The sequence below is a fragment of the Mus caroli genome, unplaced genomic scaffold (assembly GCF_978045245.1).
Source record: "Mus caroli unplaced genomic scaffold, Mus_caroli_1 scaffold_1, whole genome shotgun sequence".
NCBI lineage: Eukaryota > Metazoa > Chordata > Mammalia > Rodentia > Muridae > Mus > Mus caroli.
This window is the reverse complement of record NW_028227256.1, coordinates 173,393,557-173,406,823: the sequence shown is the minus strand read 5'-3', so window position 1 is coordinate 173,406,823 and position 13,267 is coordinate 173,393,557. Positions and strand designations below refer to the sequence as shown.

The 13,267-nt window shown below is 41.2% G+C and overlaps 1 protein-coding gene across 1 annotated transcript in view; it reads right to left on the bottom strand.

Moving 5' to 3' along the window:
* Window positions 1–7,289, bottom strand: part of Kmo (kynurenine 3-monooxygenase) — a 29,748-nt gene extending 22,459 nt beyond the window's left edge. Inside the window, exons 1-4 of the mRNA XM_021170309.3 lie at window positions 7,131–7,289; window positions 1,996–2,065; window positions 1,586–1,683; window positions 570–659 (exon numbers count right to left, since the gene is read on the bottom strand). Of these exons, the coding sequence (XP_021025968.1) occupies window positions 570–659; window positions 1,586–1,683; window positions 1,996–2,065; window positions 7,131–7,184 (312 nt within the window). The 5' untranslated portion in view covers window positions 7,185–7,289. The remainder of the gene's footprint in view (window positions 1–569; window positions 660–1,585; window positions 1,684–1,995; window positions 2,066–7,130) is intronic.
* Between the last annotated feature and the right edge of the window lie 5,978 nt (window positions 7,290–13,267).

The window sequence follows — 13,267 nt, the reverse complement described above, 5'->3', positions numbered from 1 at the left end:
AAATATATTTTCTTCCAGTTATGAATGTCAGCACGAAAAACACAGAGCAAGATAATGGATTTGCTTTCAAAAACAACATCACCCTCTGGCCTCTGTCGTTTTAGGAATTATAAAGCATTGAAAACATTTCTCATTCATTCCATACAGTCTATTATAAGCAAACCCAGGGCAAGAGGGTCATTTAGGGGAAGGCAACTGCAGCACAGAATGCTCCAGAGTTGTCCTTGTACATGATACTCAACAACAAATAACATGGTAATTTTCTCTAATTGAAAAGGAAGTTGGAGACAGAGGGCATCCCAAACAGCTGGGCAGCAGGAGCCATGCGCAAAACAAGAAATGGTCTGGTGGGATTAATAGCAGTAGCCCAGTTTTTGTCACGGTGATGTTGGCTGGGTCCTGGCTTGAGCATCAACTAGGAGCTAAGTAGGTAACTAGTGTCTAGACCAAGGCTTGAGGTACCCGAGTTAGTACAAGGGAAGAGAGGAAGGGTTATCATGCAAGAGGCACATTGCAGGCATCCGGCTCCGAATTGTTGTATAATCCCACTGTGTCCAGTGTAAACCTACCTGTGACTTGTTCCCATAGGGAATTGCAGACTTCTTTCCCGAAAGAGAGTGGATCATTCTGGCTTTCATGGGCACGCCTTTGGAAACGATCTGAGAAGAACCAGGAATAGCTATTTCCACTAGCGTGACATACCATCCAGAGAATTAAAGAGATGTGAAATGAAATGTGATTTATCAGATAAAGCGTTTAATGGGACTCGGGAAGCTCGATGTGGTTGGAAAGTCGCTCTGTGAAAACCTCACTCCTGAGTGTGTCAGAGTTTCTCTATCTTGGAAGAAAACGAATGTCTATCTGGTTTCAACCAGATATCACAGACTACAGGGTGTGGCTAGGTGTTAGAGGGGACCGAGTTGGGGGCCAAAGGATTTTCTTATGACTACGGAAAGGGTCACTGTGAGGGGAGAAACTGCAATCCTCCATGCTTTCTGTTACGTCTCCTGGGATGTGTATGCCCTGGTCACAGGGAATATTGCATGAAATAGCAAGCAGCCCTGCCGTCCAGTTCTTTTTCTGACTTCCCTTGGTGATGATGGGATGGAACCTGTAAGATGAGATGGACCTTTGCCTCTTCGGATTTACTTTTGATCAGAGTGTTTCATCATTGTAACTGAAAGGATCTAGAGCACTCTTACCCATCCAATAAGAGATCTGCCTTCCTATAAGAGCCCAGGATCAGGCATGACGTCAGATGGGGTTGTAGTATCATGTCTGTATCCAGCCCTATCCACGTGTCTCCAGTTTTTTACACCCACCATATGTTAAAGGTTTACTAGCTTGTCAAATTTGCAACTTTCCAAGCCTTTGCAGGAATAATTTTCATGTGTAGTCATTGGCATCAACATGAACACACAGGGCTACATCACACACAGGCATGCACACACACACTCTTTCTCTCTCTCTCTCTCTCTCTCTCTCTCTCTCTCTCTCTCCCTTTCTCTCTCTCTCTCTCTCTCTCTCACACACACACACACACACACACTTTTTTTTAAGAAAGAAAACTGCATCAACAATGTACCTGATCTTCCAGACCAATGGCTTTCAAGGCCTGCCGTCCTCTATAAGAAAGGGCCAAGTTAATGCTCCTTCCACGTGCAGATTTAGCCACGCGAATATCTAAAAACAGGGAACAGATGCCGTGCTGCACACAGTTGCTTAAATGACGCTAAGGAGTGAGAAAATCCTTGCATTTGAGCAACCGCTCAATTCAGAATCAAACTGCAAGACTCATTAACTCATGGATAGAAAAATGTCAAGTGTATATTGGTATTTGATTAAATTTAGATCACTGAGGTTTTAAAAACATTCTAATAGTTCTTATCTCTTAAATTGTTTTTTTAATCAAAACATTTGTCTTTTATTCAGAAAATCTAGAGCAACAGACCAAGGAATAAGAAACTTTTCTCCTGTTTTCTATGACCAACTTACCTTCCCTAGCTTCGTACACATCAACTTGGAAATTCCTCTTTGCAAGAAAGCAGGCATTCAGTGCTCCAACCTAGAAATCAAAACCATATTTTTCATATTTTCATTTGGTTCTGTACATACATAGACATTTTGGTAGAAAACGCAATATTTGGTACAGACAACAAGCAGTGTAGTATACATGGGTCTCACTGGCTATGCTAGGCACAGAGTCTCGCACAAGTCAGTGGAGGGCTGAGGTCTGCTTCCATGGTATGATCCATTACCTAGATAAAAGTTGACCCTAGGATCTGGAGGGAAAAGGATGTCCTGAGTGGAGGGTTCTAAGGTCGGGAGCTGAAGACCTGTGCCTTCTCCTTAGGTGTCTGAGATATTTTAAGGAGCATCATTGTTGTCACCCCAGTGTAACTCAGACATGGGACAGCTTCCTAACTTTCTTGTGTTTCTCCTTAAAAAGTTCCTCACATTCTGTGTTTATTTGCACATTTGTCTTTCCTCAAGGCAAAGGAGAGAAAGACGTAACCCTTGTTGCTCTGGACAAAAGAGAATTCGTTCTGCTTCTTGGTTCATGAAATCATCGTGAACCAGAAAACATGAATTGCTAGATCACTTACTTATTCTTGTGATTACTATGTCAACTTAAATATTCACATCATGACATATACTCAGGAGAAGACTCTATACATGCAAATGAGGGAACAGATGTTAGAATGTTTAGAGAGGACTTTTTCATCATCCAATTAAAAAGAAATTATTCTTCAAGCATTCTAAATGACCATTACAAAAGGAATGGATGAATAAGTTCTGGAATATTTATGCAAGGAAATGCAACAACATGAACTTTTTAGCAACAATATAAACAAAGAGTGAGTTACAAATGTAACTCATATGTAATTGAGGTTCAAATGAAGCTAAATGGAAACACAGACTATGTATTCAGCTGTCAGAGCTGGTCCTATGGCTTGGGATGCAGGCTTTGCATCTTGAATGTATCTCCTCCCAGCTGCTGTAGAAAGTGTAATTTGGAAAGACTGTCAGTGTCATCTTTCACTGTTAGGTGGCAAAGTGGCTAAGAAGACAAGAAGATAACATGGAAATATAACGTGTAAGCTATTCCAAGCCTCCCGCAGCTCTCTCAAGGCACAACTGGATTCCTGACCACAGGGAGAGGATGGAGGAAGGAAGAAAGTGGGTAGGATTAGACGTCTGGGCACAGTAAGGATGACCTGGTAGGGTGCCCTCCCACAGAGATGTGGACATTTAGGGACTAACGCTGCACATGTTTTAAAGCACTGCACCAAGGGCCTAATAGTAAGCAGGTAACAGATGACCAGTGTGGGATACATGTTTTACATGTAGGCAAGACTGGGTTCTGTGAAGTAGTTCAAAAACCCCACTACTGTTAGAGAGATATAGGCAGAAGGCATAGAGTTAAAACTTCTTTGATGAAACCCAACCCATGTAAAACCTTCAAAGATGGAGGAGGGTTCACAGAAACATCAACGTGTCCCTTGATCTCCTGAACAAAGGAAGACAGACTTCCACAGCCCACCAGAGTCCATACCACGTGCTGTTAGGATGTTCTCAGGATGGAATGACAGGGAGAAATCTCAGGGCAGAAGGAGTGGGAAGCAAAATGGACGGGCACACAGAGGACCTGGACTAAATGGGTTACAAAACCAAACCTAAAGCGAGGAGGGAGGAAGGAGGAGGGAGGAGGGAGGGCAATTAGAAAGGGTGAAGAGAGAGTAAATACTATGCATTTTATACTGTGAAACTGTTAAAGAACCAATGTAATGGGAAAAAAAAACTACAAGAAGAAAAAGAAAATGAGGTACATCTACACAATGGAGTTTTATTTAGCTGGAAAACAGTGAAGTGATAACATTTATAGGAAAGTAGGTGGCATCAGAGGTGATTGTTTCAGGTGGAGTAAGCAGAATCATGAAGACAAACAGCATGCTTCCTCTCATATATGAAATGCAGATTTAAACATGGTGGGGATTAAAGGAGGAAAGGAACTTGAGAGGGGAGGAAGAAGTCTAAAGGGGGAGGGGACCCAGCAGGGTAATAGTGTATGTATATATATATATATATATATATATATATATATATATATATATATACACATATATATGTATGTATATATATATATATACACACATATATATGTATGTATATATATATATATATATATATACATATATATATATGAGGGAGGACAGGGAGGGCACTCACTAACAATGAGAAGGAAGCATAATGAAATACATACTATCATACTATGAAAACATCACAAAAGAAATTCATTCATTTGCAAACAGTGATTTAAAATATCAGCAAAAACTGAATTGAGATTTATTTTAGTATTAATAAAGTCAGAGCACCAAGGAAGACAAACCGCAAGTCCTCTCCATGTGTATATCAGGAATATTTACAGAAACTATACACTTGGCCCAAATGACACACTGTAAAGACCTGATATTGCATGAGTTTTGTGGGGTTTTATGGGTCAAAATGTTTCCTTCAGGGAAAGTGGGAGTTCCTGATTTGGGTGTTAGGAACGTCCAGGTGGAGAATAATGTAGAGATCTCTGTGTGAAAAATGCAAAAGAGGCAGAAGAGTTGAGATCAAACACTCAGGATCTAGCTTTAGCCCAAGAGGAGGGAAAGTAGGGTTTGCTGAGCCTCTGGGTGACAGCGGACACTCCTGTGCCTCTGGGGTGTACTTGCTCTCTATGCTGAGTTAGCACTGGCTTCTGGGTAGAAAGATCTCTGAAAGGTTGCTGAGCAGCAATAACACTTGAAACCAATTTATCAGCGTTTTTGAATTTGGAAATCCGCTATCGGAAACAAATTTGCAGTAAGGAAAGCTGAGCAGCTTCAGGGCACGTGTAGGGAATCAACTCCACTGTGAAAGTACTGTTTGAGTGTTATTTGGGGAGAAATCTATGGAAAATGGACAGACTTTTGCATCTTCTAAAATCAGGTAGATTTGTTCCCTTCCATCATTGCTGCTATCCTTGAGTAGCATGGATGTATAGCAGCTTTCTAGAGCCAGTGTCTTGGTTCTCCCCAATTTCTCTAGACGTTCTCTATAAAAAGCCTGAGGATGTTTGTTCCTTTGTTTGTAGATAGAGACGTGTTATAAAACCCAGACTTGTCTGGAACTTCCATCCATCCTCAGCCTCCCAGTGATGTGATTACCAGCATACACTACCATGCCCAGCATGTAGGATCTTTCAAAATCATAGTCTTCCTTCTTACTAAAATCCACCCCCCCCCCACCACACACACAAGGCCTTTAAGCATAACACAACTTTGAACAAAATCCACCCTTCTTCCCTGATGTTCTAAGATGCTATAAGCTCTGACCAAGTCTGTTTCCCATCCTGTGGAGGTGGTGGGTCCCATCCCTTCATCAGAGCGCTGTCCTTGACTGGACTACAAACAGAAACCGCCAAGATCCTCTTGTCCTCTTGTAGCAATGCTGTGTTTGGGTTGCTCTGATAGCTCACTGCTGGCTCCCCTCTCTTGTTTCCTCCTCCATTGCCCTTCTCCTCCCCAGAAGGCTCACTCCTTTATCCATAGCACCTTAAACAACACAGGTAGCAATGCATACATTCTCATTTTGTTCAATAATTTGATAGGAGAGAGTTAGGGCAAAGGCTGGCCTGACGCCTGACACCCACAGTACACGATGCTCTTCCCGAGTGCTCTGTTTTGCTCGGCCTTGCTGAGACACGGGCTGTGTATTCCAGATAAACTTCAACCTCACTCCACTACCCTGTCCTGCTGAGCGCTAGCATTACAGATGTGGGCAACCATTCCTGCTTCTCTAGAATCAGATAATCATAAAGGATCTGCCATATTCATTTTTCCCGAGAAGCGGTGTGACAGGATTGTAGAGAGGTTCTGTCTTAATTTTAAAGAGCATCTGTGATGATTTCAATTAATTGGATCAGTTTTGGAATACTGAAGTTCTATTGAGAGAAAAAAAATGTATGCTTTATTGTTTGTTTGCTTGTTTGTTTTAAGGGAGCTAGCTTTGGCTACGAAAATACGACACACATACACACTCCTCTCCCTCCCCACGGAGGGGAAATCAATACCATCTCACCTCTTGCTAGGTCTGAGTGACAGCCTTGTGACCTTACCTGCTGGCATAAGAAGTAAGGGACCCACTCACTACCCTGTCAATGGAGCAGCCAAGTAATTTGGTGGGCAAGTGTGTTACTTCCCACTTATCAGAATAGCTAGTGAGCATCTAATAGTTTTTTTTAAACCATTAATTTCATGTGTCTTGACCCTTTTCGTCTCAGTAGAGAGTACTGAGCTTATTAACCAGAGTGGGACAAAACTTTTTTATTATAATGACCTGAGATACATTCCTGTTTTTAAAAGAAAAGTCATGTTTGGAAGCAAAATAAAGTGAAATCTGTTTTGTCTTTTAGGGAATGCTAAATCAAAATGATAAAATAGACACTCGTGTATTTAGTGGATATCAAATACATTTCCTGGAAGGAATAATTTAAAACAAATGCTGTTACCCATATTTATTGCCGTGATGGCTGCTGGTGAATGAACGAATGAAGAAAATATGGTACACACACACACAATGAAGTAGTGTTTGGTGGTAAAGAAGAATGAAATCCTGTTATTTAAAAACAAGAATGTGTCTTAGGTCATCTCAGTAAGAATGAGTCGATTTGGAGGACATTGGGATAAATGAAATATAAATACATAAGACAAGTTCTGAATATTTTCTGTCACGCACGCGCACACACACACACACACACACACACACACACACACGGGGTGGGGGGGAGGTAAGAGAGGGAGAGAAGAAGAAGAAAGAAGACCTAAAATTTTAAGAGAGACTGAGGAGATGTGGGAGACGGAAGAGTGTGGAAGGGTAGCGAGACATAATCAGTACTGGACATGGTATTCATAGAAATGTCAGCGATCAGTGTGTATTAATAACCGTAGTGAAAAGCAATACCATATTTATAGCAAATATATTTAAACCTTAAGAGGTTTAACTATCAGAATCAACAACCCACACACAATAAAAAATCATTAGTGAGATAATAATAATAAAAATAAATGCCCAAAGAGCAGTAAACGCCTGGACAGTCTCACCAAACCACCGCCAATAACAGCCACTCTTTTTCCCTGAGTATCAGACGATGCCATAGCTTCCAGAACACCTCTGTTCAGGTCGGAACTCTCTGTCCTACATGCTGATGTTTTGTGATCTTTTTATTGCCAGAAGTCCAGAGCCTTTGTGAGCCAGAAGCAAGGTTTGGTCAAAGCTCACTTCCTCTGATAAGTGTTTAACTCACTAGAAGCTCAAAGTCTAATCAGCTTGGCTCTCGGAGACAATTCACTGCGATAACCAAAATTTCAAAAACCCAGTTTCATATGAGACACTTTTTCTGTTTAAATAGCATCCTAGGGGCTTTTCTTCTTCTTCTTCTGTGGCGTGTGTCAGTTTCGTTTTCATTCGAAATGTGGGTATGAATGAAACTTGTGTTATCTGAGGTTCTGAAGCATCTTCCCTTTCCCAGAGAGACTGAGATGACCTGGATTCATAGCTAATTCCTGCTGTTACTGAGAACGACCAAGAATTTGACCTGAAAGGACTTTGTAGACTTGTTGCCTTAACTGTTTCTGCTGGGAAACTTTTTTTGCTGTCTTAATAGTCTCCTGAGTAGGATTTCTAGATGTGTAACTAGACTGACCAGATTTTTGCTTTGTTTGTTTTTTCTTGCCTAGGACTTTAGAGTCTAGCTCATGCTTTGCCATGGGCAAGATGGTGACCACCCTGCATCTCTACTCAAGTGTGTGGTTTGGGGGTGTCTCATCACTTCGACATCTCTACTTCATTTGAGACGTATAGTGCTTGGTTTGGGGGCCTATTCGTGAGTTGTGCTTCTTTTCTAGATCGTATTGTGATTAAAATAAAATAAGAGCATCAATGAAGATTTATTGGTTTTTCCAATTTCTGATGAGAACACAAATGGCATTTCTTTGGGTAGGGACTGGAAGGAAACACCACCCGATAGCGCCCCTGTAGGAGAGTAGTTAGACGTGCTAGAAGAAGGCGGAGTCATTATAGTAGGCTATATATCACACAGAATGAAGTTAAAGATTTGGCAAGGGCATACAAAGAAGGGTAACACTGTGGATTCTGTCTCTTCAGGAGCCTATCTCTCTTGTCCAGAGACAAGCATCTTGCAGTGGTTTGCTGTGCGGATTACTGGTTCCTCTCCAAGGTCCCTGAATCTTTCTCTCCCTCATGTCTTCCTTTCTCCATTCCTTCCCTTCCCTCCTTTCTACCTTCCTTGCTTTCCCTCTTGGCCTCATTTTCTCTCTTCCTCTTCCTTCCTGTCCTTTTCAATATAAATGTTAGCAGATTTCACACCCCTTTCCACCCTAATTTTTCTTTCAATTTACTTCAGTATCAATATAGAGAAAAATGTATCTTTTTAGAAGCTTTTTAAAAATGAAGGAGTATTGCACATGCAAGTAAAGTGCTTAAGAATAAATGTATAGTACAACAGTTTCCTGCACAGCGGGTGCCTTTCACAGAGTCCAAGAAAGAAAATATCACCAGCTTTCCAGTAGTCTGCTGCCCCAGGCCTCACGCATGCTAAGCAAGCATTCTAGTTATCATGGGCTATTTCTTCAAGCCATGTTTTGTCTCATAACTGACTTCTTCCTCAGCTTTGTGCTTCTTAAGATCCATCTGGATTTTGTCCTGTAGCTCCAGCTTCATGGTCATATTTCTATTTTCCCAGTGTTCCCACTGTTCTGAAACCTTGATGTATTTCTGGTACGTGGGATGGAGCGTCCTTGGAAGATTCTTATCTCTTGCCTTTGCCCCTGGTGGTTCAACATTTCTTGTTAACAGACTTTGTTCTGCTTAGCTCATATCTGCTGGATTGCTGGAATTCACTTCTCCTTTTAAAAAAGATGCTTCTGTATTATAAAACTATGTGTAGCTAGCTGTGTGAGAACATTCATATGCCAGCACATGTATCTTCAGAGTCCTGAAGATGGCGTAGGATCCCCTGGAGCCAGAATCACAGCTGGTTGTAAGTCACTGCACAGGTGCTGGGAACCAAACTGGGTCCTTTACAAGAGCAGCATGTGCGCTTAACCACTGAACCATCTCTCCAGCTCCAATGACCCTTTCTTGAATTTATTGGTTTAAAAGCGTGATGGTTTGTATGTGCTTGGTCCAGCGAGTGGCACTATTAGGAGGTGTAGCCTTGTTGGAGTAGGTGTGTCACAGTGAGTGTGGGCTTTGAGACCCTCATCCTAGCTGCCTGGAAGACTTTAGCAGCTTTCAGATGAAGTAGAACTCTCAGCTATTCCTGCATCATGCCTGCCTGGATGCTGTCATGTTCCTGCCTTGATAATAATAGACTGAACCTCTGAACCTGTAAGCCAGCCTCAATTAAATTTTGTTCTTATAAGACTTGCCTTGGTCATGGTGTCTGTTCACAGCAGTAAAACTCTAAGACAAAAGGCTTATCCCCACTCTATTCCTTTATATTATTTGATGTTTACTGTGCCAGACTGCTAATCTTATGAACACATCCATCCTGTTTTGCTTATCTTTCAGTATTTCTTCTTATTTGCAGGAGAATTTTATTGTTCTGTCTTATAAATTTTTTACAGAATTTTCCTATATATACAACTTTTTTCGGTTATTTCTTACAATCTTCAAACAAAACAAAACAAAACCCAAAACAAAAGTCTCCTTGTAACCACCCAAGCTACACGGGGTACTTATACCTTAAGGCCTTTATTGAGAATCATAAGAGACCCCGTCCCAGTTCAGTCTCTTTCCTCACTGCTAGACTGGAACCCTGAACCTTGTGCAAGTGTTTTACCACTAAACTGTTATCCTCGCCCCAGGATTTGACCAGATTTGAACCTTGATATCAGTTCCGTCAGCTGGGGGTTGAGCTTTAGAGCAGAAGAGAAAACCGTGAGATTAGGTTTATACTTGTCTCTTAAAGTAGGACAAAGGTCACATCCCCTAAAGAACAGAGTGCAAATAAATAAAAAACAAACAAAATCACCAGGCATCAACAAGAACAAAGCAGGTCCCTATTATCAGGTCAGTCCCTAGTTTAAAGAAATACAACTCCAAGCAAAGCAAAACCACGATTTTATTTTAGATAGAAGGTTGCATCCTAAAGTAAAGATGTACAGTGTCAACTGTTAGAAAAAAGGCTTTAAATTCATGTTCATTATTGACAATGGTAAGCTAAGCCAATGTTTTTCACACAATTCACCTTTTGATCCTGATTGGTAGACATTTTATTTAGCCAAAATGCAACTTTATATTGCTGTTACAAGTATAAAATTACTTTCATTGATTTACTAGAAGGCAAATATACATTAATAGTTGGGAGTTCTTAGACATCAATGTTCTCTTTGCAAAAGGGATCATAGTGGGTACTACCTAATAAGGTTGCTTTCAGTGTTTAATGAATTAATTAATACATTTAATTGACTCACTTCTGCAATCCCAGCCCTGGAAACATTGAAGCAATAGGACTGTGAGTTTACAGCCAGCCTGGGTTACATAGTATTTCAATGAAATAAAAATCACAAGAAGAAAGAAAAAGAAAATTTTCTGGAATATTTTATGTGTCTTAGGAGATTGTTGAAAGATATGAATCTACACATATAAAATCCATCATGCAAGATTTCAAAAAGTTGAATTAGAGGTAGGAACTGGATATGTGCTTGAAACAGAAATGAAACCAATGAAAAATAAAATGATAACTCTAATTGGATGAGTAATAACTGAAACTTGTAGAGGTACCAATGTTCAAAGGAATTTAAGATAAAAAACAGCAGTATCAATAGCCATCCTTGGGTCCTGAAGACCCTCAGCAGGTAAGTGTACTCGTCAATAGTCCTGAAAGCTTCATATTCTGCATCCCCGAACGGGGAAGGACACATTTGAAGAAAATAAGCGCCTCTGGGAAGGAGCGGGAGAATGTGGCACTCAAGTTTACAAATGAATCTTCTATTTCGTTAAGAGTACAGAACAAAGCAAATGGTTAAGTGTTTGTGTTGTTTTGTGGTAGGAGAGTAGAGAATGGAAACAAAGGACTCATGATTACTTATAAACTAACGCAGAAGACAGGCCTTAGGTCTCAGAAACTCAGAGAAATGGCTGAGCTGTCATTAACATATCAAAGCAATATCTGTGGCTCCTCCCAGCACTTTTCAACCCTCTCCCAACTCTAAACTTCTGAGAGCTGGGCTTCCACCTGCACAGCCCTCTTCCCTATGTAAGTCAGCTATTTTGGCTACATCATTCTCTTAGCCTATTTATTGGCTTGATTACCTGTCTTGTCTTTGTCAGTAGCTCCTTTCTTGTCCCACCCCACCCCCTGCCCCCTTTCCTCCCATGGCCTGGTTTCCTCTGCCTGCCTTGTTCAGCCTGGCCTCTTCCCTCTCTCTGCTTTCTCCCTTGTATCTATCATAAAAATCCTCTCCTTACTTTAGGAGTAGTCATGCCCTCCTCCTTTCATTTCAGTTGTTTTTTTCATTCAGCTGGAACTCAGGAGATCCCCTACACACACACACACACACACACACACACACACTCACTCACACACATACAGTCACACACTGCAGGTTACATGTAACAAATTGAGTGTGTGCGTGATTATCACATGAAGGGTCTATAAAGAGCCATGGATGCCATGAAACAAGGGGCTCTGGCCTTAGAGACCTGTCCTAGCTCTGAAGCCCACTCCCACTTTTGCATGCACCTCCCCCTTTCTCTTACTGAACAGTCTATATTTCTATCACCATCCATGTGCCATGTGTCCCTGCTCCAGTTCTTGTTCTGGAACACATGAACCTGAAAATCTCAGCAAGTGCCCTATGGGCTGTGATCCATGCCTAGAAATAAATCTCTCTCAAACTAATCACACACACACACACACACACACGCACACTCACTCACACACTCACACACACTCACACACTCACTCACACACACACTCACACACACATACTCTCTCACACACACACTCAAACACATACTCTCACACACACTCACACACACACTCACACACACTCACACACTCACTCACACACACACTCACACACACACTCATACACACACTCACACACACACTCACACACACACACACACACACACATGCTCACCACACTCTGTGGCAAAGGTGTAAACATTTCGGGCAGAAGATACACTGCTTTATATGATTATACTTTATCTCACTGCTTTGACTTTTTTCCCTTAACCTAACTTTTAAAGAAAATTTGATTCTACCTTTCCCCAAATACTATAAAATTTTCTTAGCCATTAGTTGAGAGAGGGAAGAACTAGATACTGAGGTCTGAAAACCCACCGGTAGTGCTTTAATTGATTTAGCTCAGCTATTAGTCTTATTCTTACTTATTTTATTTCATTTGTGTTATTTTGAGACAGGGTGGCCTGCATCCCAACCTGGCTTCAGACTCCCTGTGTAGCCAAGGATGGCCCTGAACTACTATTCTTCCTACCTGCACTTCTCAAGTGTGAAGACTGCAGGTCAACAGTGCATTTGTGGCAGGCTCACTATGAAGCCAACACTGTCCTTGAATTCAACTCCTCCCTACAGTGGCAGCTAGAGTGCTGAGGCTATAAATTGAAGCCACTCGTTTCCTGAAGAACTTCCTCTTTAACTGTCCTCTGATTCTGCATTAGAAAATTAAAAGAAGAGACACAATTTTTGTATCAGTTACTCTTTTTCCATTGGCATCATTTAAGCAATGTTTTTCCTAGCCTGTAACCACAAAGAAAATCAGAGACGAAAAATCCCAAGGACTGTGGACACATTATAAATGTTATCAGAGACAGAGGAAAGGGCTGGAGAGATTACCCAGTGGTGTAGAGCAGTGACTGCTCTCCCAGGGGTCCTGAGTTCAATTCTCAGCAACCACAGGTGGCTCACAACCATCACAATAAGAGGGATCTGATGCCCTCTTCTGGTGTATCTGAAGTCAGCTACAATGTACTCATAAACATAAAATAAATCTTTTTTAAAAATGACAGGAAAATTGACTCCAAAATGACAACTAGGAGCATTGTGGGACAATTAATAACTACTTCCTTGTTTAAAATTTGCGGCACTTTCTAGGAAGATAAGTATTTGAGACACGGATTCATACAGATGCACATCATGGGTGGTTGCAGGATAAATACTAACTTGATAACATGTTCTTTCTAGGCT